The 22,108-nt window shown below is 51.2% G+C and overlaps 1 protein-coding gene across 19 annotated transcripts in view; it reads left to right on the top strand.

Moving 5' to 3' along the window:
• Window positions 1-22,108, top strand: part of RNF144A (ring finger protein 144A) — a 364,490-nt gene that overhangs the window by 83,208 nt on the left and 259,174 nt on the right. For all 19 annotated transcript variants that reach the window (XR_008289712.1, XR_008289709.1, XR_008289711.1 and 16 more), the window contains 4 exons: window positions 4,988-5,092; window positions 5,249-5,309; window positions 12,415-12,622; window positions 18,838-18,985. Coding sequence is in view for 14 of the 19 variants with exons in the window: in XM_053201270.1 (XP_053057245.1) it covers window positions 4,988-5,092; window positions 5,249-5,309; window positions 12,415-12,622; window positions 18,838-18,985 (522 nt within the window). In the remaining 5 variants the exon portion in view is untranslated. The remainder of the gene's footprint in view (window positions 1-4,987; window positions 5,093-5,248; window positions 5,310-12,414; window positions 12,623-18,837; window positions 18,986-22,108) is intronic.

Here is a 22,108-nt window from a genome sequence, read left to right as displayed (position 1 = left end):
ACATGTGACAGAGCCGTGCCTGAGGGCCTCCACCTCGGTGCTCTGGAAGGAGAGGGTTCCAGGCCAATCTGTCGCTCCGCGTCTTTACCCGGCATCTGTAATCACAAGCCTACGAAGGGCTATAGGACGCCCGTGTCCCTGCGTGGGGGCCAGCCGTGCGCTGATACCCGAGGGGGCAGTGGCTGCAGGCGGCTACAGAGCTGAGACCCAAGGAAGGCGTGTGGTGCCCGCCCGCCCGGTGACCGCAGCCGCCGCAGGTTGGTCTGGTGGCTGGAGCGGGTTTGGCGGCAGGCTTACCCTGGGGGGCTCGGGGAGGTGAAGCTCCTTGCTCACATCTGCCAAGTTGGTAAGCTGGGATGTGAAGCCAGCTGTGCAATTCCGGGGTCCTTGCCCTTCAAACAGTGCTCACTGGGGCCCCACCGCTGTTATGTGGACCTGCCTGCACGTGATGTTCCTAAGTAGTGGATCCCTGAGGTGCATTGGCTCCTCGGGCCCCTCTGAGCATGGTTTCTGGAGTTTTCTCCTGCTCTCAGGATCTTCCACAGCTGCCAGGCCCTCAAGTGAGAAAACACACAACCTTCAGACTCGCTGTAGCCGAGGCAGGGCCCTGTGTCTCTGTGGCCCGCTTCTGCTCGGCGGGAAACGGATTGCCGTTCCTCTTTGGAACTGGGTTTCAGGCTGTTGGAAGACGAAATGGAAAAGGAAATTCCTGGAACATTCTGTGGCTCTCGACACCTCCCCTCCCTCCTTCTGCCCTTTGTGCAGCAGACACCCCCTTGCCTGGGATGTCCTTGTCCCAAAGGAAATTCCTGGAACATTCCGTGGCTCTCGACACCTCCCCTCCCTCCTCCTGCTCTTTGTGCAGCAGACACCCCCCTTCCTGGGATGTCCTTGCCCCTCTGGCCAGCATGTCACCTCTGGGAGCCTTCCTGACCCCGTCCGGGTGGGGCCCCTGTCCTCCCACTGGGACGTCGGGCACAGTGCAGGACTATGACCTGCAGATGAGCCCCTCCCCCCCGCAGTGGCTGTCCAGGGCTTGGTGTCTGGGACCGTCCTTGCATCTGAGTGTCACGGGCACGTACAGATAACATTCCTGGCTGACTCAGACCTTGCCAGTTTAACCAACTGAGCCACCCAGGCGCCCCTAGACTTTGCCAGTTTAAAGAACATACAATTCTCCGTTCTAACAAAAACACTGATGAGGTCACTGAAGATGCATAATAGATAATTACATTTGAAAGGGTTGTTAATTGAGGAAGAAGGCAGAAATTAAAATCCAGAAACAAAGACTCACCTGTCTGGACTCTGGCACGCGTGAGTCCCCGCTCCCTTACTTACAGAGTATGCCTTTGGGGCCATTCTGAGCTTCCCCCAGCCTTTGTTTTCTCATCTGGGAAATGGAAGGCTGTGGGTAGTGGGCTAACAGCTAACGTGAAGACCTTTGATCACTGGGAGCTATAATTAATATGATAGCAGGAAGTCCATTGATATCTGCTTTTGTACTGCGTAGTTTACTGAGCTTCTCTGCCCATTTTTGTGTGTGTCTTTTAAGACATCTTTTAGCTATTAAATTGAAAACCATGACTTGTGAGTCATGACCCACTGAGTCTCTGGAAGAAGACCGGGCTTGTTTTCAGTGGATGGTTGGTCAGACACTTAGATCATCTCTCTTTATGTAGTAAACAAATTGATGCTCCCAGAGCGTACTCGTTATAATCATTTTGCAAACAGCACAGATGCATCTGAGGGGCCGGGGATGTTCGCTCCCAGCCAGACGTGACACACTCATCGTTGCTCCATGCAAAGTCTGTTGTGTTTTTTTTTAATGTTTTTATTTATTTTTGAGAGAGAGAGAATCAGAGACAGAGCATGCGCGGGGGCGGGGCAGAGAGAGAAGGAGACACAGAATCGGAAGCAGGCTCCAGGCTCCGAGCCATCAGCACAGAGCCCGACGCAGGGCCCGTGAGAGCATGACCTGAGCCGAAGTCGGTCGCTTGGCCGACGGCGCCACCCCGGCGCCCCAAGACAAACTGATTATAAACCGTAAACGAATCCTCTTGTGGCTACGGTTTTAGTTTGTTTTTATGCCCGTGACTGTAGGAAACACGCACAGGTAGACAAAGCGAAGGAAACGGCAGTCGCTGTTTGCTTGGCTCGGGCCGCATACCAGGAATTGTGTCGGGCGCTTTGACGTTCTTTCTTTCAGTCCCCAGAGCCCAGCAAGCGGGGCATCCCTATTTTATGGCTGAGGGAGCTGCGGCCCGAACCCGCCAAGGAGCCCGGCCGTGGCCTCTGCCTACAAGGATTCCATGGGTCTGTCTGGCTCCAAAAGCCTGCAGTCTTTCTCCCTCCGCGTGTGGCACGAGCCGTAAACAGGACATTCCACGTTCGTCCTGGCTGTAAACACACCATTGCTGCGAGGGTCGTGGCCGCCGTGCCGCGACATTGCCGTTTCCCCGAGCAGCTGCTGCGACGGGGCCCGGGCCCACCGGAGGCTCCGTGTGACTGCTCCCTCTTCCTCTGCCGTTCCCCCGCTTGTGATGTTGGTTCCGATGAGTGGACCCCCGGGACCACCCTGTGCCTCGTTGCGGGGCTCATCCACACCTGGTTCTCCGGGAGCTCTCTTCCCAGCCGTCGTGCCGGTAAACTGTCTGTGGTCTGTGAGTGACAGACGTTCGGAGCGACTGCACTCACGGGGGGCCCGGGCAGGACAGAGGAGGGCAGGCTGAACTCGGGGCCGGGGTCTGGGCACCAGCGTGGCAGGTGACAGGTGAAGCCACGCGTTCTGTTTAGCGCTCTGGAGGGAGGCTCCGGGGAATGGCTCCTTCCGAGGATGACCTTGATTGGTATTTTTAAGAGAAATTGCTACCTGGGGTCTGTCGTGGATGACGTATCCTGATATGCTACGACGGTGGAAATTACCCGTTTACATCAAATTATTCTTTACATAATCAGGCATACGCTGCTTTCCACACGGTCTTCTGGATTCTCTTGCGTGAAGTTCTTACAGCTCCACCAGGAGGTGGGCTAAAGCGCCCCAAAGTGCAGGTCGGGAAAACAAGGCTGGTAGGAGGAGAGGAAGACTTAGCCTGGGCATAGGGACAGTTGAGGCACACCCATTAGCAATGACCACGCATCCTTCTAGGGAAATGCAGAACACGTCTGGGGGGAAGTGGAGGCTTGGGAAACATAGCTTATGGGCTTTTCTCGATGAATCACTATTACTTTTAATAGTGTTATTATAACAGTGGTGTTGGCCTCATGAACCCCAAATATTGAACTGGGCTGTGATCGCAAGTTGATTTGAGGATATGCTGTTGTCATTTTTACACTGGTTTCTCTTCACTTAATGGCCCCAGGTTTAGTACTCTGAGTTCTTCTCTGAGCTCTTCAAAGTCTGTCTCTGTTTACTTTTGGTAGTGAGCTTATTGGGGAAGCCTATATCTTTTGTTTTCTTTTTTCTTTTCTTTTCTTTTCTTTTCTTTTCTTTTCTTTTCTTTTCTTTTCTTTTCTTTTTTCTTTCTTTCCTTTTCCTTCTTTCTCTCTTTTTTTCTCTCTCTCTCTTTCTTCCTTCCTTCCTTCCTTTTTCTTTCTTCCTTTCTCTTTCTTTCTTTCTCTCTGTCTTTCTTATTCTTTTCTCTCTCTTTTTCTTTTTCTCTATTTCTTTCTCTTTCTCTCTTCCTTCCTTCCTTCCTCTTTCTTTCTTTCTTTCTTTCTTTCTTTCTTTCTTTCTTTCCTTGTTTCTTTGTTCTTTCTTTCTTTCTTTCTTTCTTTCTTTCTTTCTTCCTTTCTTTCTATGTTTATTTATTTACTTTGAGAGAGAGAGAGAGAGAAGGAGAGGGAGAGAGGGAATCCCTAGCAGGCTCTGAACTGTCAGCACAGAGCCTGACTCGGGGCTCGATCCCACAATCCGGGAGATCATGTCCTGTGCTGAAATCAAGAGTCAGATGCTGAACCAACTGAGCCACCCAGGCGCCCCCATGTTTTTTCTTTTAATTGGGCTTTATAATGTGCTTTGCAGGGGAGTGTGGGCTTCCCAGGCTGGTAGACTGAAGCAGGAGTAAATCGGCACGGGGTACACCCTCATCATCCTCGCTAGAACCCTGCTGTGCCCCCCGCTTTTTCTGTTTGACTGACCTGAGACTTTGCAACAGTCCACCCCATAGGTGAGGTTGTAGTAAGTTATCACTGAGTAAGCGGGGTGTCAGTGAGTAAGGATCAGCAGAGGGTCCTAAGGGGGAGCGTGGGGGCATTTCTGAGTCGAGATAGGCTGGGCTTGAATCTGGGCTCTGCCCTGGCTATCTGGGTAAGCTGGCAAGTTCCTTTGGTGACTCAGTGTTCACACCTGAAATATGGGACAGTCATGCCTGTCCTGTATGAGTGTTCTAAGGAGTAGGGGCGCCTGGGTAGCTCATTCGGGTAACGTCCAACTTCAGCTTGGGTCATGATCTCATGGTCTGTACATTCGAGCCCCGCATCGGCCTCTGTACTGACAGCTCAGATTCTGACCTGCCTCAGATTCTGTGTCTCCTCCTCTGTCTCTCCCTCCCCTGTGCACACACACACACACACTCTCTCTCTCTCTCAAAAATAAATAAAGATTTAAAAAAATGTTCTAAGGAGTACATGAAACAATGCAGTATAAAGGATTGAGTCTGGTGCCCGATGTCTAATATGTATTTGAGAAATATTCCTTCCCGACCTTCCTCCTCCTGTTAGACTCACTGGCTTGGTGTTTGCTGAGGTCGTGTGCAGGGGTCCCACCTGCAGCCTCAGTTCTGTGACCAGCATGGCACAGGGGGCGCCCCATCTGTACTCGAGGGAATAAAACCTCTCATTCGGTGGTTGCTTTGGGCGACCCAGAGAAAATACGAAACCGTAAGGGAACAACGTGCTCGATTCATCACCTCTTCTGCACCTGCTGAGTTTTCTCCCTTAAGGAAGTAAAGATGTTTACAGATACTTCTCTGATTTTTTTTCTTTTCAGTGCCTGAAACAGTATGTCGAGCTCTTGATCAAAGAAGGATTGGAAACTGCGATCAGTTGCCCCGATGCCGCCTGCCCTAAGCAAGGCCACCTGCAGGAGGACGAGGCACGAGCCCCGAACAAATCCGGTTTTTAACGCGTGCAACTGTGCCCTGCTTGGTTGGCTTTGCGGGTGCCGTGGGTTCGGTTTAGGCTGACCTGGTATCATAGTCTAGCCGTCGGCTTGTTACACTTCTTGTTTGTATTTTTTTTTTCTTTCTAGATCGAGTGCATGGTGGCGGCTGAAATTATGCAAAGATATAAAAAGCTACAATTTGAAAGAGGTAGGTGGCCTAGCATATTAGCCGGTGATGATTCCTGTGATAGAAGAAAGGTAACTCAGCGGGGAGAGCGCTTCTGGCGGATAGGATTACGCATCATTTGGCTACCACAGTGAGAGAGTCCATTTAATTGGATTTCTGAAATTTGTCACTCTCAAAAAAATTTTTTTTAATGTTTATTTTTGACAGAGAGTACGTGCAAGCTGGGGGAGGGGCAGGGAGACAGGGCGAGAGAGAATCCCAAGCAGGCTTCTTGCTGACAGCACAGAGCCCGACGTGAGGCTTGATCTCACAAACCGTGAGACCATGACCTGAGCCAAAGTCAAAGTCGGATGGACGCTTGACCAGCTGAACCACTCAGGCACTCTGTGAAATTTGTCACCTTGAATTCTCTGCAGAGCTCACAGTTGGAAGGACTGTTGTTGGGTCATAAGGTCATTTGGTCATAAGAAGGATTCATGAAACATAACTCGTTTACAGGGATTTGGCCTTAGGGGGTGTTCTAAAGAGATTTCACCCTCACAGGGTGTTGTTATTCTTCAGCCGGGTTAGGACTAATAGTTTGAGGACCAAATTCTGGGACCTATGCAGAATTTAAAAGATCCAAAGGCACACAAGGAAGTTCTGAGACCAAGCATAGGTGAGTTATGATGACTGCCATCCAGACAGGAAAGCACCCTGGTCCTCCACATTCACTGTGCACCTGATGCTGAGTCCCTGGTCTCAGTAAGTGTCCGGACAGCCCTGCTGGTTGTCGTCATGTGTGAACAGGACACCCCAGAGACTAACTAGCTCGCCTGATTTCCACCTCTAGTGGGTGGGGCGCGGTGTGGACCAGATCCCCCTCAGGCCCCCAGAGGGCCCTGCACAGCCCTCGTGGTGGGAGCCAGACCTGCCGTAGACCTCGGGGTTCTCCAGGAGCACGGTGTGGCATGTGCAGAGCAGCGATGGCGTCATTTTCGAGGTGGCCATCGCAAAGCGTTCACACGGGTTGGACATCCAGGACTGGTCTTTAGCTTTGCTCTCTGAAGTGTGCCAGGGTCATCAGATGATGTTCTAAAGAGTCCATCAATTCCATTTGCCTTCATTTGCATATATGTCCTGGACCTTGGGCTCCTCTGAAAAGGAGCAGAATAACAGATGTGGGTAGGTGATGCTCCTTACGCAAAACTTCACTGTGTAGATAACGCATCCGAACTCTGACCTCAGCTCAGGTTGGAATGGTCTGAGCATGCCCTCCCCTCTTCCCGGTCTGGTACCCAGAGCCCGGTCTGCATCGGGCGCTCACGACTGAGACACAACCCTGGGAAACACCATCAAGATGGGAATGGAAGGCAGAATGGACCAGAGCAAAGTATCAAGAGATTCCCAGCTTAGCTGAATGTGGAAAGTTTTTTCTTTTCTTTTTTTCCCCCATGTTTATTTTTGGGAGAGAGAGAGAGTGCACAAGAGTAAGAGAGCGAGCCTGAGCCAGGCAGGAGCAGAGAGAGAGGGGACAGAAGATCCGAAGCAGGCTCTGGGCTGACAGCAGACAGCCCAATGCAGGGCTCGAACTCGCAAACCATGAGAGCATGACCTGAGCTGAAGTTGGACACTCAACAAACTGAGTCACCCAAGTCCTCTTCTCTTTCTCCTTCTCCTTCTCCCCTTCCCCCCCCCCTTCTTTTTTCCTTAAGAAATGCTAAAGATAGTTGCATTTCTTTTAGAGGCTTACTTCTGGAAAACAAAAAAAGGCAGTGTGTGGCCAACTTAAAAAAAATAAAATCAAACAGGATTTTGATGGCATTGAAATTGTTTTCAAGAGCCTGTTTATTTAAATGCCATATATCATTTAGTTTGGGGTGGTTTACAGCTTAAATGTAATGCCATGTGATACAAGAGTCAGTATGTGGAGCTATAAAATTGATGAATTCGGATTTCTGAGACTTTCAGGCTCTCCTGAAAATATTTTCTGGAGAGAATCCTGACAGAAACTGGCAGTTATTTGGGTTACAAGAGAATTAACTTTCCTGGCCTGGAATTTAATTTAAAAATGCAGCTGGATAAATTTTCCTACCTAATAATTTTGACTTTGTTCTTTCAAATACTTTGTAATTTCCAGTGCTTTGGTTTAGTCAAAGACTTTTTCTTATAAAAACTTTGCATAAAAAGGAAGCCAGCTTGACTTAGCTTAATGGAATCTCTCAAACCCATGACTTTAGAACATTTTGCTAGCATTATGTGAAAAGTCACAAAAACACCAAGTGAACTCAGACTCAGTATGACCAAAGACCCTTCTGAATGAAGCATTAAGATGTCAGAGCTAAAGGAGGGACGGATGCCTGGGGGTTCAGTCAGTTAAGCGTCTGAATTCAACTCAGGTCTTCATCTCATGTTGGTGAGTTTGAGCCCTGTGTCAGGCTCTCTGGTGACATCGTGGAGCCTGCTGGGGATTCTCTCTCCCCCTCTCCCCCCTCTCTCTCTGTCTCTTGCTGCCCTTCTCAGCCTGTCTTACTCACTCTCTCTCTCTCAAAACAAATAAATAAACTTAAAAAACAAGATGTCAGAGCTAAAAGTAAAGCTGTTACTTCTAGTTAGTGCACTGAACAAGTTTTGAGGTATGATCATAGAGCAAGTTTCAGCCTGTTCTGTCCTTTTGAAATGCAGCCAGGGAGGATACCCTGGAAGAAAACCCAGTTCCCAGATCTTCTGACAACAGTTAGTTACTGAACAGTTCTGTGGTGGCTTTAAGTTGCAGACATTGTCTCCATTGGGTCTTAGAATGACTCATCTGATATAACAGCCTTGATCGCTCTGCTCTCTCTTGTTTAATTGAAGTGTGGTTGACACAGCATGTTTTATTAATTTCAAGTCTAGCAACCCTGATTTTAATCTGATCTCCGCCACTCCTCCAGTTGGGTTTCTGACAAGCCGGAGGCTGTGGGGCTTGTTTTCCTTCCTTCCTTCCTTCCTTCCTTCCTTCCTTCCTTCCTTCCTCCCTCCCTCCCTCCCTCCCCCTCCCTCCCTCCCTCCCTCCCCCTCCTTCCTTCCCTCCCTCCCTCTTTCTTTCTTTCTTTCTTTCTTTCTTTCTTTCTTTCTTTCTTTCTTTCTTTTTCTTTCTTAAAGTTTATTCATTTATTTTGAGAGAGAGAGCACGAGTGGAGTAGGGGCAGAGAGAGAGAGAGAGAGAGGGAGAGAGAGAATCCCAAGCAGGCTCCACACTGTTAGCACAGAGCCCAACGCAGGGCTCGAACTCCCAAACCGTGAGGTCATGACTTGAGCTGAAACCGAGTCAGACGCTTAACTGACTGAGCCATGCGGGCGCCTCTGTTTTTTTCCTCCCGAGTGCTCCCTTGCCCATCTGGAAGCCTCCAGAGGCTGGTGGAGGTAGGCTCTCTGGGAGACTCCCTCGCTCGCATGCCCCACGACGCTGTACCTGTGCTCCTGTTTGAGCTCCGCCAGGCCAGGCTGCTGGTGCTTGTTTGCGTGTTCCTCTGTCCCAAAGTCCCTGCCACCCAGAGACAGGGCCTGCAGCCTCCCGGGTTCGTCTGACAGCCGCGTGCAGGTCAGATGCATGCTGGAGGGGCATCTTGTCCAGCATTGTGTCGGTGCTTTAAGCAAGAATAGAGCCTGGAGAGATGAACCGACTTGCTGGGCTCACCCATCAGTCATCAGACCTGACCAGAGCCAGGGATCCCCACAGGATGGAACTCACTGCCCCTGTGTCGTAGCCAGTTGGCCAGCCTGGCCAGCGGTGCCGTGAAAGCCCGTGTTAGTGAGGGACGGGACGCCAGGCACGCCCCCTCTTGTAGTGTGCTTCTCAGAGAAAACCATGTTTAAAAAAGAAAAGCGCCTTTTTAAAAAGTCTTGGGCTTTTTATAGACAGAGCAATTAGGGACCTGCTTCATTAATCTATTTTTTAAAATATTTTTAACGTTTGTTTATTTTTGAGAGACAAGAGTGCGAGCAGGGGAGGGGCAGAGAGAGAGAGAGAGAGAGAGAGAGGAGAGAGAGAGACAGAATCCGAAGCAGGCTCCGGGCTCTGAGCTGTCCTCACAGAGCCTGACGCGGGGCTTGAACTCACAAACTGTGAGATCATGACCTGAGCCAAAGTCAGTCACTCAACCGACTGAGCCACCCAAGCGCCCCTAATCTGTTATTCATGTATCTTTGGGAGATGGGAGCTGAGATTGGTTTCTTCTGGTATGCCAAAAAATATGCTGCTTGCCTTGTTTGACAATATATGCTATACATAGAAATGTCTCTATAAAATATTGGATATAACACATACAAGATACAACATGTGTAACGTACTTTATATATACGTGTATGTGATCGACAGGTCTAGATGTGTATACCTACATGCGTCCTGAAAAGAATAGCGCTCTGGTGTTTCCCAGTGGATTTTCTTATTGATCGATTCCTGTCTTCTACACCAGCTGGCAAAATTCAGGAGTGGGGGTGAAGAGAGGAATATTAATAGAAGTCCAAGTCAAAAACCCTGGGGCCATATTCACAGGTTTTGTGGTGCCCTGGCAGCAGGGGAAGGATGTTTGCATTTGGCAGATGGGACAGATTATTTGCCCTTTGCTTCTCTGATAGGGAATCTCTCCCCAGGGGACAGGGGAGAGCCTGTCACAGCTCCACGAGGACAAAAGTCTCAAAATTTAAGTCATTGCCATGGAAACTTTAACTGGATCTGCTCACCCTGCACTCCATGATAGAATTGGGCCTTTGAGGACGAGGCTGGCTTGTAGCTCCGTTTGCTGGGCGAGGGGGGATGGGGCACAGCCATAGGTGCATGAGGAGGGGTCACCGGCGGCGTGGGGAGCCAGCCCCTCCCTGAAGCCAGAGTAGAGGAAGGGGCAGGAGGGTCCTGGGAACCAGAGGGGTCTGCATAAGGGCAGCGTGTTCACCGAAGCTCTCAGATCAGCACTAACCACGGGGTCCATCTGGAAAGAAAACAGAACAGGCTGAGGATTTCTCTGCGTGTCACGTGGGGGTTGCTGTGCTGGGGGCCCCCATCCTGCGTCGCCCTCCCTCAGGGGCCGTGCCCGTAGGGGACCCCGGAATCTAGTTGGGGTGGAGCTGGGCTCCCCTAACACACTCACGAGCACCCAAGGCAGAGAGCCGTGTAGAAACATGAGGACGTGAATCAGGCCGGGCAGGGGGAGGGCCGAGGGGTCACCTGCCTAGCTTTAATTCCCCAGGGGGGACCTCCGTGGGGCCTTCGCTCCCTCCTCCTTTCTCCCATCCCATCAGCTTAGGCTGGCTCCGCACACATGTGCCTTGGAGACACCACCTGGGATCTGACGGCCACAAACTTTCCTAAAAAAGCAAACCCTGAAACTCAACTGATGAGAAGAGCTGATTTTACTCATTCACTCACAATTAGGAACATCATAAAGATTTTTCATTACTCTAACAGAAATCGGTTAAAAAGCAGCACTTTTTCCTGGATTCCAGAGTTCCTGTATATTAATAGGTTCTACTAAATCTTCCCCTAGACCTACCAATGTGATGGTTTCCTGCCCCCCGATTAACTCCTCCTTCAGAAAAACAGGTCAGGGGAGGACTTGCATTTGAGCAGGAGTGGGCCAGCCATGGCCAGCTGGCCAGAGGGGCCGGGCCCATGGCCTGGCGTTATAAATAAAGCTTTATTGGAACCCTCATTTACAGATCCACATGGCTGCTTTTGTGCCCCAGGAGCAGAGCTGAGTGCTTGGAGAGAGACCGCATGACCCTCCAAGACCAAAATACTCACTGTCTACTCCTCTGCAGAAAACGTTTGCCAGTTCCCAGAATAGAAGACAGTCTTCAGGGTTGTACCTGACGCAGCTTATTCCTAGAGGGCTGAATCCGGCTTCCCTGTTTCATTGGGGAACGTGGCACCGCCTACGTGTGTCCCGGGGCGGCCCGTGTAGGTGAAGTCTGGGCACACGTCCAGCCCACGTCCAGCCCCCCAGGCTGTGGTAGATCCCTAGTGCACACAGATCCCGTTTTCCACGCAGGTGAGCTTCACCCACCCTGGCCGTCGGTGGGTCACACGGCCAGGAAACTTGCAAGTGCCTTTCATTGCCTTCCAAGTTTCCCTGGCAAAATTCGGCGGTCTCGGGTTACTTCCCCAGAGCAACTGCTGGAAAGCTTAGAAACCAGTGGCCTACTTGAGGGCCTTTGAAAATAGTCCGTAATCCTTTGGCCCGCGATAGCTTTCTGGAAGAGACTTCGCATTCTGTGCGGTTTCCTGTCGGGTCCTGGCTGCTGCCCGTCACTGAGGATTCAGTGTCACCCCAGACAAGCGCTGAATGAGATGAATGACCAGGTTCACGAGGCAGGGGCAGCTCGGGACTGATGATTTAAAGACTTGCCAGTTCTGCACCGGGACACGGATGAGTGGGAACGTCAGGGTATCCTGTTTTTCAAAACGCGCTTCCTCCCTAACTTCCCTTAGTGGGGCTTCTTAGCAGTTTGGGCTCCACTTGGATGGGAAACCCGGCCCTTTCACACAGTAGTTAGCCCACGGCTTAGACTGAAATCTGGGAAGGGCGGCAGCCTTGGGCAAACGGGCCGTTTGTGGAGAAGAATTTGGCCACGTTCCTTCCCTCCTCTCTCTCTGTCCCCCTTACTGGGCATCGTCCGAGCGCCCGCTGCGCGCCTCGCCCGAGGCAAGGTGGTGAGGCTGCAAGACTGAAGACACGGGCCTGACTTTAGAGAACTGTATCCTGGGAAGGCAGACGAGGGGGCAGAAGGCCTGCCTGAACCGTGGCCTGTGGGCACTCGGAGAAAGTCCTGCCCCGCCGTCGGGCAAGGCTTCCTGGATGTAACGCAGGCAGGGGCATCCCGGGTACCACCCGGGTTCAGACAGCAGCATCTCTAAAGGACTCTGAGTGTGTTTTGTGTGGGGCGGGGGGGCGCGGGGGGGTCATAAGCAGGGAGTGTCTGGAGGGGAGGAGAAAGAACCAGACGGGCACCCGATCACGAAGGGCATAGGATGTCAGACGACGTGGTCCGGACGTTCCCACCCCGTTACAGACCCACAGCCCTGCGCTGACGAGATCCCTCAGTCCGAACATACCATGAGATCCTTCGTGTGCGGACTCTGACGTGGCTGTTTTTGTCCTTGCGCTAGAGGTGCTGCTGGACCCCTGTCGGACCTGGTGCCCTACTTCCACCTGCCAGGCCGTGTGCCAGCTCCAGGACATGGGGCTGCAGACACCCCAGCTGGTGCGGTGCAAGGCCTGTGACGTGGAATTCTGCTCTGCCTGCAAAGCCAGCTGGCATCCCGGCCAGGGCTGCCCGGAGACCATGCCCATCACTTTCCTTCCCGGAGAGACCAGGTACATTCCTCACGGGCGGCCGTGGAAGGCACGGGCCGGGGCTGGGGGCTGGGGGCTGGGGGGAAGGGAAGAACACGACTCCCGAAATGTGTCTCTGGAAGATCCGACCGCCATCTGGATCCGTCTCTTCCTCTTCAGCCTCATTTATAATTTTTTTTAACGTTTATTTATTATTGAGAAAGAGAGACAGAACAGGGGTAGGGGAGGGGCAGCGAGAGAGGGAGACACAGAATCGGAAGCAGGCTCCAGGCTCCGAGCTGTCAGCGCAGAGCCTGACGCGGGGCTCGAACTCACAAACCGCGAGATCATGACCTGAACTGAAGGCGGATGCCCAACCGACTGAGCCGCCCAGGTGCCCCGTTCCTCAGCCTCATTTAAACCCAGGATGGTTGGTTGGTTGATTTTTTTTTTTTGTTTATTTATTTTGAGAGAGAGAGAGAGAGAGAGAGAGCGCGCGCGCGCGCGCGCGCGCGCGCGCGCGCAAGTGGGGGAGGGGTAAAGAGACAAGGAGAGGGAGAGAGAATCCCAAGCAGGTTCCATGCTGTCAGCTCAGAGCCGGATGTGGGCTGGAACTCACGGACCATGAGATCATGACCCGAGCTGAAATCAAGAGTTAGATGCTTAACTGACTGAGCCACCCAGGCGCCCCGGCTGACTATTTTTGAGAACCGATTACATGTCGGGTAGCGAGCAAAGCAGTGGCTCTGTAAAGTTTGTAGGACACAAACCGCACTCTGCCTCTCCAGAAAGACAGACGCGTGACAAACGCCTGTCACTGCGGGCTTTATGACCCGTGATACCTGAAGTTTTCCCGACACTCCGTTGTCAGGAACGGGAACGGGATCAGGAATGGGGGCAGGAACGGGAACCAGAGTAGGTGGCCGTGGTTATAAGTACCAGACGCATCCCCAAAAAGAGGTTCCCAGGTGCCCGAGACCAAGAGGTTACGTCTGCCTGGCGGAGGGGGCGGCAGGACTGTGTCTAGGCCCTTCCGCCCGCGGGCCGGGCCCTCCGCCGGACCATCAGGTGGGCCCTGTGGCATCAGTGTGTGTGCCTTGAAGTTAAGGAGGCTGAATCACAAGAAATTGGTAATATTCAGCTATTTTTGGCCTGCAAGGTCTGTGGCACAGATGGCTTACCGAGACAACGTGGGCCCTGTGCCTGCTGAGGCTGCGTTCTTGACGGAGGGACTCCCCCCATCCACCCGAACGTGTGGTCACCAGCTGCTCCCCGTTTTCTTCTCCCTGTTCTGCTGCCCCGCCCCCGCTCCTCGAAGCTCCACCTGCACAAAGAACCTACTGTTTCTTGTCCCTCGGGCACAGCCCTCCTCTCCCGAGTCTGCACGTTTGCGCCTGTGTCTGGATGCCCCTTCGCCACCCTCCTCCTTTACCTGGAGTCGACTCGCCACCCTGGAAGGCACGGCTCAGGTCCGTCCTTTGTCAGGCTGCCCAGCTCCCAGGGCGGGGCTGGTGACCCCACCCTCTGTGCCCCCACTGGAGATTGGCCTGCCTGGATTACAAGGCCAGCCAGACTGTGCCCTGGGGCATCCGTTTACGTGGCCGATTCCTCCACGAGGCTGAGCTCCTGACATCACAGCCTGTGTTGGTTTGAACTCTCGTCGCCGCAGACCTAGGCATATACAGCAGGCACTCAAATGCTCGAACGAGTCACTTACCTCGTATTTTAGGTTCTTAATGTTTCGTAACTTTGCAAGAAGAAACACACTTCTGTGTGGTCAGAGTGCACATCGCTGGGAGAGCTGAGTGTCCAGGGTGGGGACCAGGTAAGGAGGAGGCGGGTGGGCAACCCGGTTACCTGTTTAAAAGAAAACACCCAGGGCACCTGGGTAGATCGGTTAAGCATCCAATTCTTGACTTCAGCTCAGGTCATGATCTCAAGGTTCCTGGGATGGAGCCCGCGTCAGGCTTGGGATTCTGTCTCTCTGTTTCTCTCTCTCAAAATAAAGAAATAAATGTTTTAAAAAATTAAAAAAAGAGAGAGAGAGAGAAACTCAGTAAGTGAGTGGGTTTCTACATTCTGTTAAGAAGGAAAATCAGGAGTGAGAAAGAGTTGATGCCCCATCCTGGGTGGGGTGGAGGAGGGACCCAGCCGTGATTGTGATGTTTCTTAAGCGTAGAACCTTCAGATTGAAGCTGGTGAGTGTTGGGAGCCTGATGACTTAGTATTTCTTCACCTGTGATGTTCTGGTCTCTTCAGGTCATTGGAGAGGGCGACAGCCATTGCACCCTGTACACGTGTATTAAATCATCACATTGTACACCTCGCAAAGAACAAAAACAAAAGTGAAAAATATCACATTTTGCATAGTAAAAAAAAAAAAATGGCACAGGGAAATTTAGATCCAAATTCACCAGTCTCATTTTGCGGAAACGTAAACATCAAAAGATGTCACGTAAAAAATCTGAATTTCTGGCTCGCGGAGCCACACTGAGCCATCCTGCATCCCCAATTCCTGGCAGTCGCTGGAGCCCAGAAGCAGCCGGCTCTTTAGAAGGGGGTTTGTGCTGTCTTTAGCCTGCGAAGTCCTGACCACACCCTCTTGCTCGCTGGTCCTGGGGCTGATGGCAGGTGGCGTTTGTAACTGAGGTACACTCAGCTGTTTTCATTGCGGTAGGGTTGTTTCCCCCGTTCCCTTCACCGCTTGACCGGTGTCAGCGGCTGTGTTGGCCTGTCTACCCCTTAAAGACATCAGAACATGCGTGGGCGCCTGGGTGGCTTAGATGGGTAAGCGTCCGACTCTAGACTCTAGATTTCAGCTCAGGTCGTGATCTTGATGGGGTTCTTGAGCGAACGGCTAAGAAAGAATTCTTGAGATGTCTTTGGTGCGAAAAGGTGAGGGGACAGGACCGTGGACAGACAGAGCTGCACTGGGGTTGTGAGGAGTGACTGATTATATACTTTGAGGTTGGGGTGAGGGATGGCGTAAGTCTCTAAGGAATTTGAAAGCAAGGCTTTCAGGACCTTGGAGTAGCTGCTGTTAAGATAAGGTTACTTTTAGTCTTTAGTAAAACAAAAACATTAAGGAAGTGAGGCAGCCATGAGTTCCTTGGCCTGACTCAAGGAACCTGCATGTTTCAGCTCTATCTGTGGGCTGTGAGTTGTAAGGAGATTTAATCTAAGCTACGTTTCTCTTGCCTTTTTTTTTCTCCTCAATCTCAAGGTTCGAGGGCTCGAGCCCCTCATCGGGCTCTATGCTGGGGGCATGGAGCCTGCTTGGGATTCTCTCTCCCTCTCTCTGCCCCTCCCCAGCTTTATCTGTCTCTCTCTCAAATGAATAAACTTAAAAAAAAAATAAGCGCATAAACACATCAGAACGTGCAGATCATGAGGAAGCTGTCGAGGGCTCCTATCTGCCTTCATAACTTTGAATTTCTGGTGAGAGTTGTCATTAATAGTAATTTGAGATATAATTCAAATGCCAAAATGTGTTTGAAAACCATTGTCCGTACCGTGTAAATTTCTATACATGCCACAACACACCAGAGCTTACATATTTTAACTGTTTCCATTTTTTTTTTTTTTTAGTTTATTTTTATTTATTTTGAGAGACAGAGAGAGAGACTGAGCTTGAGCAGGGGAGGGGCAGAGAGAGAGTATCCCAAGCAGGCTCCATACTGTCAGCACAGAGACCAACTTGGGACTCGATCCCCAGACCTGTGAGATCATGACTTGAGCCGAAACCAAGAGTCAGTGGCTCAACTGACCGAGCCACCCAGGCGCCTCTATCTTTTTTTTTAATGTTTATTTATTTGGAGAGAGAACGAGCAGGAGAGGGGAAGGGCAGAGAGGGAGAGAGAGAATCCCAAGCAGTTTCTGTGTTGTCAGCACAGAGCCCAGTGCAGTGCGGGCTCGATCTCATGAACTGTGAGATCATGACCTGAGCCGAAATCAAGAGCTGGACGCACAACTGACCGAGCCCCCCCCCCACCCCGCCCCGGCACCCCTAACTGTTTCCGTTTTAAAAAGTCTCCCTGAGAGAGGGTCTTCACTCTCCACTGATGTTACGCCCCCTCCCCGTTCATGAATCATGTGAGAAGATTGGTTTTCATGACGTGAAGGTCACTGCCGGCTTTCAAACTGAAACGGTGTTATCTAAGCTGATAGCCGGCCTCAGTCACGGATCTGGTGACTTTTTGGCTCTCTGCAGAAACCAGATTCACGTTCAGGAGCGGCCGGCTCGCGTCGTGTCCAGTCCTGCCGGAGGCTCCCGCAGGGTTACCTCGCCCGTGCCTGTGACCGTGACCGCCCTGGTTCATTCTAAGTCACGTGTGCAACCAGCCTGCAGGGCGTTTTGCCTTCCCTTTAGAGAAGAGTTTGAGCCACAGACAGTGTCATCTTTCGGTGACAGCTTAACAAGCACTGCCACCTACTGCGGGCCTTGCTACCCCTGTGCCGGGTTCCGTGTGAATGTACTACACGCACGGAGACCCTTTCAAGCTCCACAACAGCCTCCGATGGGGAGGCACCAGCCTCGTTTCTAGTGGTGGAAGGGGGACACTAACACTGGTGATACCCGAGTGGCAGGGCCGGGACTCACGCGTCTCTAGACCCGGGGCTCCTCACCGACAGCCTGCCTCCTCCCAGCATGTCCTCCCTGGTCACCTGCTAGTGAACAGAACAGAACCGCGTTCAGCTGGAGTCCAGGCCTCACGGACGAGGAGCCTCCACTGATCATCAGATTAGCTCTACTGAAGTCAAACCGTTTTTGATCGTTGCATTTACTGTGATGCCTGTGGAAGATCCGCCAGCCAGAACGCACCCAAAATGCCAGAATTTGCCCACTCTCAGTGAACGTATGCTCATGAACGCATGGGGTTCTGGAAGGGTTGCTTGGTCCCAGGGGCAGATCATTTTTCCCCTGGCGGTGTTGGTCTGATGTAGCAGGTTCAGCTAATGCGGCAAACGTGTTGCCATGACCCGTGATAACTTCTTGTAGCAGTTAACCATTTATCCTTCCAGATGTTTCCATGCATGTTTGTTTAGCCTTCCCTTTCAATTTAATAGCGTGGGACGGACCGTCACACCGACGCATCTGTGTCATGTCTTTATTAGCATAGAATGGTTGCTGTCATGTATCGGTCACTTCACCCATGCTCGGTGCTACGCTGGGCTCCTGTCACGCGTCACTGTCTAGCATGCGTGCGCTGGGAGGGCTGAGGCCTGGAGCGGCTCTTACACCGCACGTGACCCCAGAGAGCTTGTCTGCAGAGAGCCAGCACGTGACCCCAGGCCTGCAGCCCCTCAGGCTAACCACCTGACTCCCCAGCCCCTCAGGACAACCGGACTTCCCAGGAAAGCGATTCTGTCAAGACAGGCCCAGTAGATCTAACTAAACGATGATCATGTATCTGTAACCGTTTTTTCTGATAATAGCAAAGTGTATAAAAATTGTCATCAATCCTTTGGAAATTATACAGATACATGAATAAGGAACATACAATTTGACCATAATCCCATTACACAGACACCGTCATTATAGGCCTTTGCCATAGTTTCTCTCTTTTTTTTTTTTTTATAATTTTATGTATTTATTTTTAACGTTTTATTTTATTTGAGAGAGAGCGAGTGGGGGAGAGAGAGAAAGATTTGTTTTTTAAGTTTTAATGTTTATTTATTTTTGAGAGCAAGAGAGAGCAAATGGGGGAGGGACAGAGAGAGAGGGAGACACAGAATCCAAGGCAGGTTCCAGGCTCTGAGCTGTCAGCACAGAGCCCGACGCGGGGCTCAAACCCACGAACCGTGAGATCAGGACCTGAGCCGAAGTCGGGTGCTTAAGGACTGATCCACCCAGGCGCCCTGCCATAATTTCTTTTGTTTGTCTACACATATCTAAACGTGAATGCCTCCTGACACTGCTTTTTCCTCCCCCGCTGAACCCAACTGGCTGACCCACAGTTTCTTTGGTGATTGTTTTTTGGAGGGTTAGCTTCATCGGTTTCACTCTGTAACATCTGATAAGCAGGGGGGGCGGGTGATGGGCATCGCTGGGGGCACCTGTTGGGATGAGCACTGGATGTTGTATGGGAACCAATTTGACAATAAATTTCATATTAAAACAAAATTAAAAAAAAGAGAAGGGGCCTCGTCCCCTCTGGCTGAACTAGAGCTTACAGCCTGGCCCTGCCCACGCCTCTCCCCTCCCCTCCCCTTCCCGGGCCCCGCTGAGTGGATCACTGACAGACTCTCTCCCGCAGCTCTGCTTTCAAACTGGAGGAGGACGACGCGCCCATCAAGCGGTGCCCCAAGTGCAAGGTGTACATCGAGCGGGACGAAGGGTGCGCACAGATGATGTGTAAGAACTGCAAGCATGCCTTCTGCTGGTACTGCCTCGAGTCTCTGGACGTGAGTAGAGCCTCTGGGTGCGAAACCCACCTGCTGCCCTGAGGAGCTTAGAGAGTGTGCCCGGGGGAAGCTGAAAGAACATTATCAGATGTTTTTCTGTGCTTCGGAAAATATTAATTCCCCCAGTGCAGTGGTGCCAGAAGATGGCAATTCGTGCAGGGGTTCCAGAAGCAAAAGGGCGGCTTAGCCTTGGATTGAGCCTGGGCAGGTGGGGGGCGGGGTCTCAAGGTCTTTGGTTTTGTCTGCGGGGACCATCTGGGCTCAGTCTGCTGTAACTGAACACCAGAGAGTGGGCGCTGGAACAACAGGCATTGATTCTGGAGTCCAGTAGCAGATTCGGTTCCTGGCTCTTGACCTCCCTTCGTGCCCAGAGAGGAAAGAGAGCCCTCCTCCTGGTTTATGGACGGCCGCCTTCTCACTGTGTCCTCACGTAGCAGAGAGACAGATTGGTGTCTCCTCATTGAATAAGGGCACTGACCCCATCCTGGGGCACCCACCCGTCTTGTGACCTCATCTGAACCTAATCACCTCCCAAAGATGCCACCTTCGGACACCATCATGTGGGGGATTCAGGCTTCAGTGTATGAATTTGAGGGGGAGGGGAGGATGCAAACACGCAGGCCAAAGCAGGAGTGTTAGTGGAATAGGAAGGGTAAACAGAGGCAGGGCACTGGGGAACATGTTGGCAGTGGCACAGTTCAGTGACCTTCTGTCACCCACAGGGCAGAAAAACATACACTCTGTGCCATCTGGCAGAATGGAAGTTTCTAGCCTCATATGGCCACCTTCTCCCAAGTGTGCCCTGTGCTGAATGTGTCCCGAGCACTCTGTACCCCAGTAGGTCTGCACGTGCTAAGACCCCACCGAGAGCACACAACCCTCCCCTTTCGAAGCACCTGGTTTTCTCTGGAGCTTCAAGGCCAGACTCAAAGGATACTAATTTCAGTTCGATGTTCTTCTTCAACCATATGAGGAGATTGGGCATCTTGCCAAAATGATGACATTCTGACTTTAGTTTTACAAGAGTTTATTTGTACATAGGTTTTTATTTATTTATTTTTTTAATTTTATTTATTTTGAGAGAGAGGGCGTGTGCAGAGGGGCAGAGATGGGGAGACCGAAGGAGAGAGAATCCTAAGCAGGCTCTACACTGTCAGCTCAGAGCCCGACTCAGGGTGCGAAATCATGAACCACAATATCAGGACCTGAGCCGAAACCAAGAGTTGGCCACTCAACCCACTGAGCCACCCAGGTGCCCCTGTACATAGGTTTTTAAAACTATAATTAAGGGGCGCCTGGGTGGCTCAGTCAGTTGAGCGTCTGCCTTCAGCTCAGGTCATGGTCTCACACTCCATGAGTTCAAGCCCCGCGTTGGTCTCTGTGCTGACAGCTCGGAGCCTGGAGCCTGCTTCGGATTCTGTGTCTCCCTCTCTCTCTGCCCCTCCCCTGCTCATGCTCTGTCTCTGTCTCAAAAATAAATAAAACGTTAAAAAAATTAACAAAAAAACTCATTAAGTACCAGAAATGATCATCTGTTAAAATCATTACGATCAGTGACAGTCCAAGCAAATCAAGTCCCGTGTCCTGTGTGTTTGTGTATGTATGTCCTGGACAGCAAGGATGACTGTGTGCAACTCTTTTAAAACTAATGAAAGAGAGGAGGGGTTGCCACACACCCCTGCTTTCCATCGCTAGGAGTTCATTTGCCCACAGCCTGCCCCTGCTACCCTAACTCTGATATCACTCTGCTGGTCTGGGTGAGTGTCCCTCTCAGGGGCTACATGAGAGTGGTCAGTGACCTTGAGAGTTTGCCTGTCGTCCTCAGGACGGGCCTACAGATTGTCAGGAATATACATGCATATTTGAGATGGAATCTTAAAGAAGGTAACAGATCTGTAACCTAAGCGCCATCTTTAAAAATATTAGATTGCTTCTTTTGTGTTGTTTTTTGGAAAAGGCTTCTGTTCCTTTATTAACTTTCAGTTATGAAATGTACAGCAGAACCGTGTGTAGCTGAACAAGTCTCAGTGAGTCATCACCTGTTTTCTATCCTGGAGGCTTCCTTTTCTCATCCTAGGCAAGTTTCATAAATCGGTTTGGCAAGGTTAATCTTCTTTAGCGTAGATCCAAACAAGTTGTTCTATGACCTTGCGTGGTGGGGAGAGATGTTAGAAGGATGTCTCAAGTGCTGCAAAGTCCTTGGGGCCTTAAAGTTCTTACAAATGTATGTATATAAAATTATATGTGGCCTTTCTCTACGTTATGCCTATAATTTTGCATTTTTACCATAATCCAATTTGGGGGGAAATCTGATTTTTAAATTCTGATATTATCATCTAGTATCTGGTCTGCAATTTGCCACTCCTTGCAACTTTTCCTACAGGGGAAAGGAAGGGAAATGCCAGTTGTGTTACATGTTAGCAAATCTCCTGGGAGACTTTTCTAGGGACGGATTGAAAAGGAGCTGACAACAGGTTTAGTTTCGGTTGGGGGTGGGGAGGGGAGATCACTGTGCTGCCTTGATGAAGTTGCAAGAAAGGGAATGGTCTCCGTTGAACACAAAGCTGTTGGCTCTGCTCTGGTCCCTGGAGAAACACCCCGTCTGTCTGTCTTTCTGTCTGTCCGACTCTGTTCTGAGGCCCGGGTTCCACCACCCTGTGCAGAAGGCCTGGACCCTCCTGGCTCTGCCTGAACTGATGACAGAGGAACGGCTCTGCCCGTTTCCACCTTGAAAGTCATCATCCTCCTGGCCAAGTGCTTCCTGTTAGTCTCTGTAAAGGAAGAGCTGCTGAAAAATGACCCTGTGGCTTAGAAAGCAGATTCTCAAGGAAAGCGAGTCTGCCCTGGGGCCATTTATCAGGGACAATAACCATGATTTAAGAGGAGTGCATGAGCACGTGGCTGGAAGCCAGGAGTGCTTCTAAGACAGGAGTGCACTTTACTGGTCTTTCTCATCTCGGGAACTTCTCCACCCGAGACAGCCTCTTGCACATGTACACGTCGAGGAGTTATAAATCACATCAGGCTGCTTCCTTCCATTGTGGGCCTTATTCTCCTCTCTGCACCTGGCCCGGACCCTCACTGGTGTGCACGTCGTGCTCCCCCTGCTCCCCGCCATCGCCA

Source organism: Acinonyx jubatus, chromosome A3, assembly GCF_027475565.1.
Source record: "Acinonyx jubatus isolate Ajub_Pintada_27869175 chromosome A3, VMU_Ajub_asm_v1.0, whole genome shotgun sequence".
Classification (NCBI taxonomy): domain Eukaryota; kingdom Metazoa; phylum Chordata; class Mammalia; order Carnivora; family Felidae; genus Acinonyx; species Acinonyx jubatus.
Note: the sequence above shows the minus strand (reverse complement) of the source record. Positions and strands in the feature narration are given on the sequence as shown.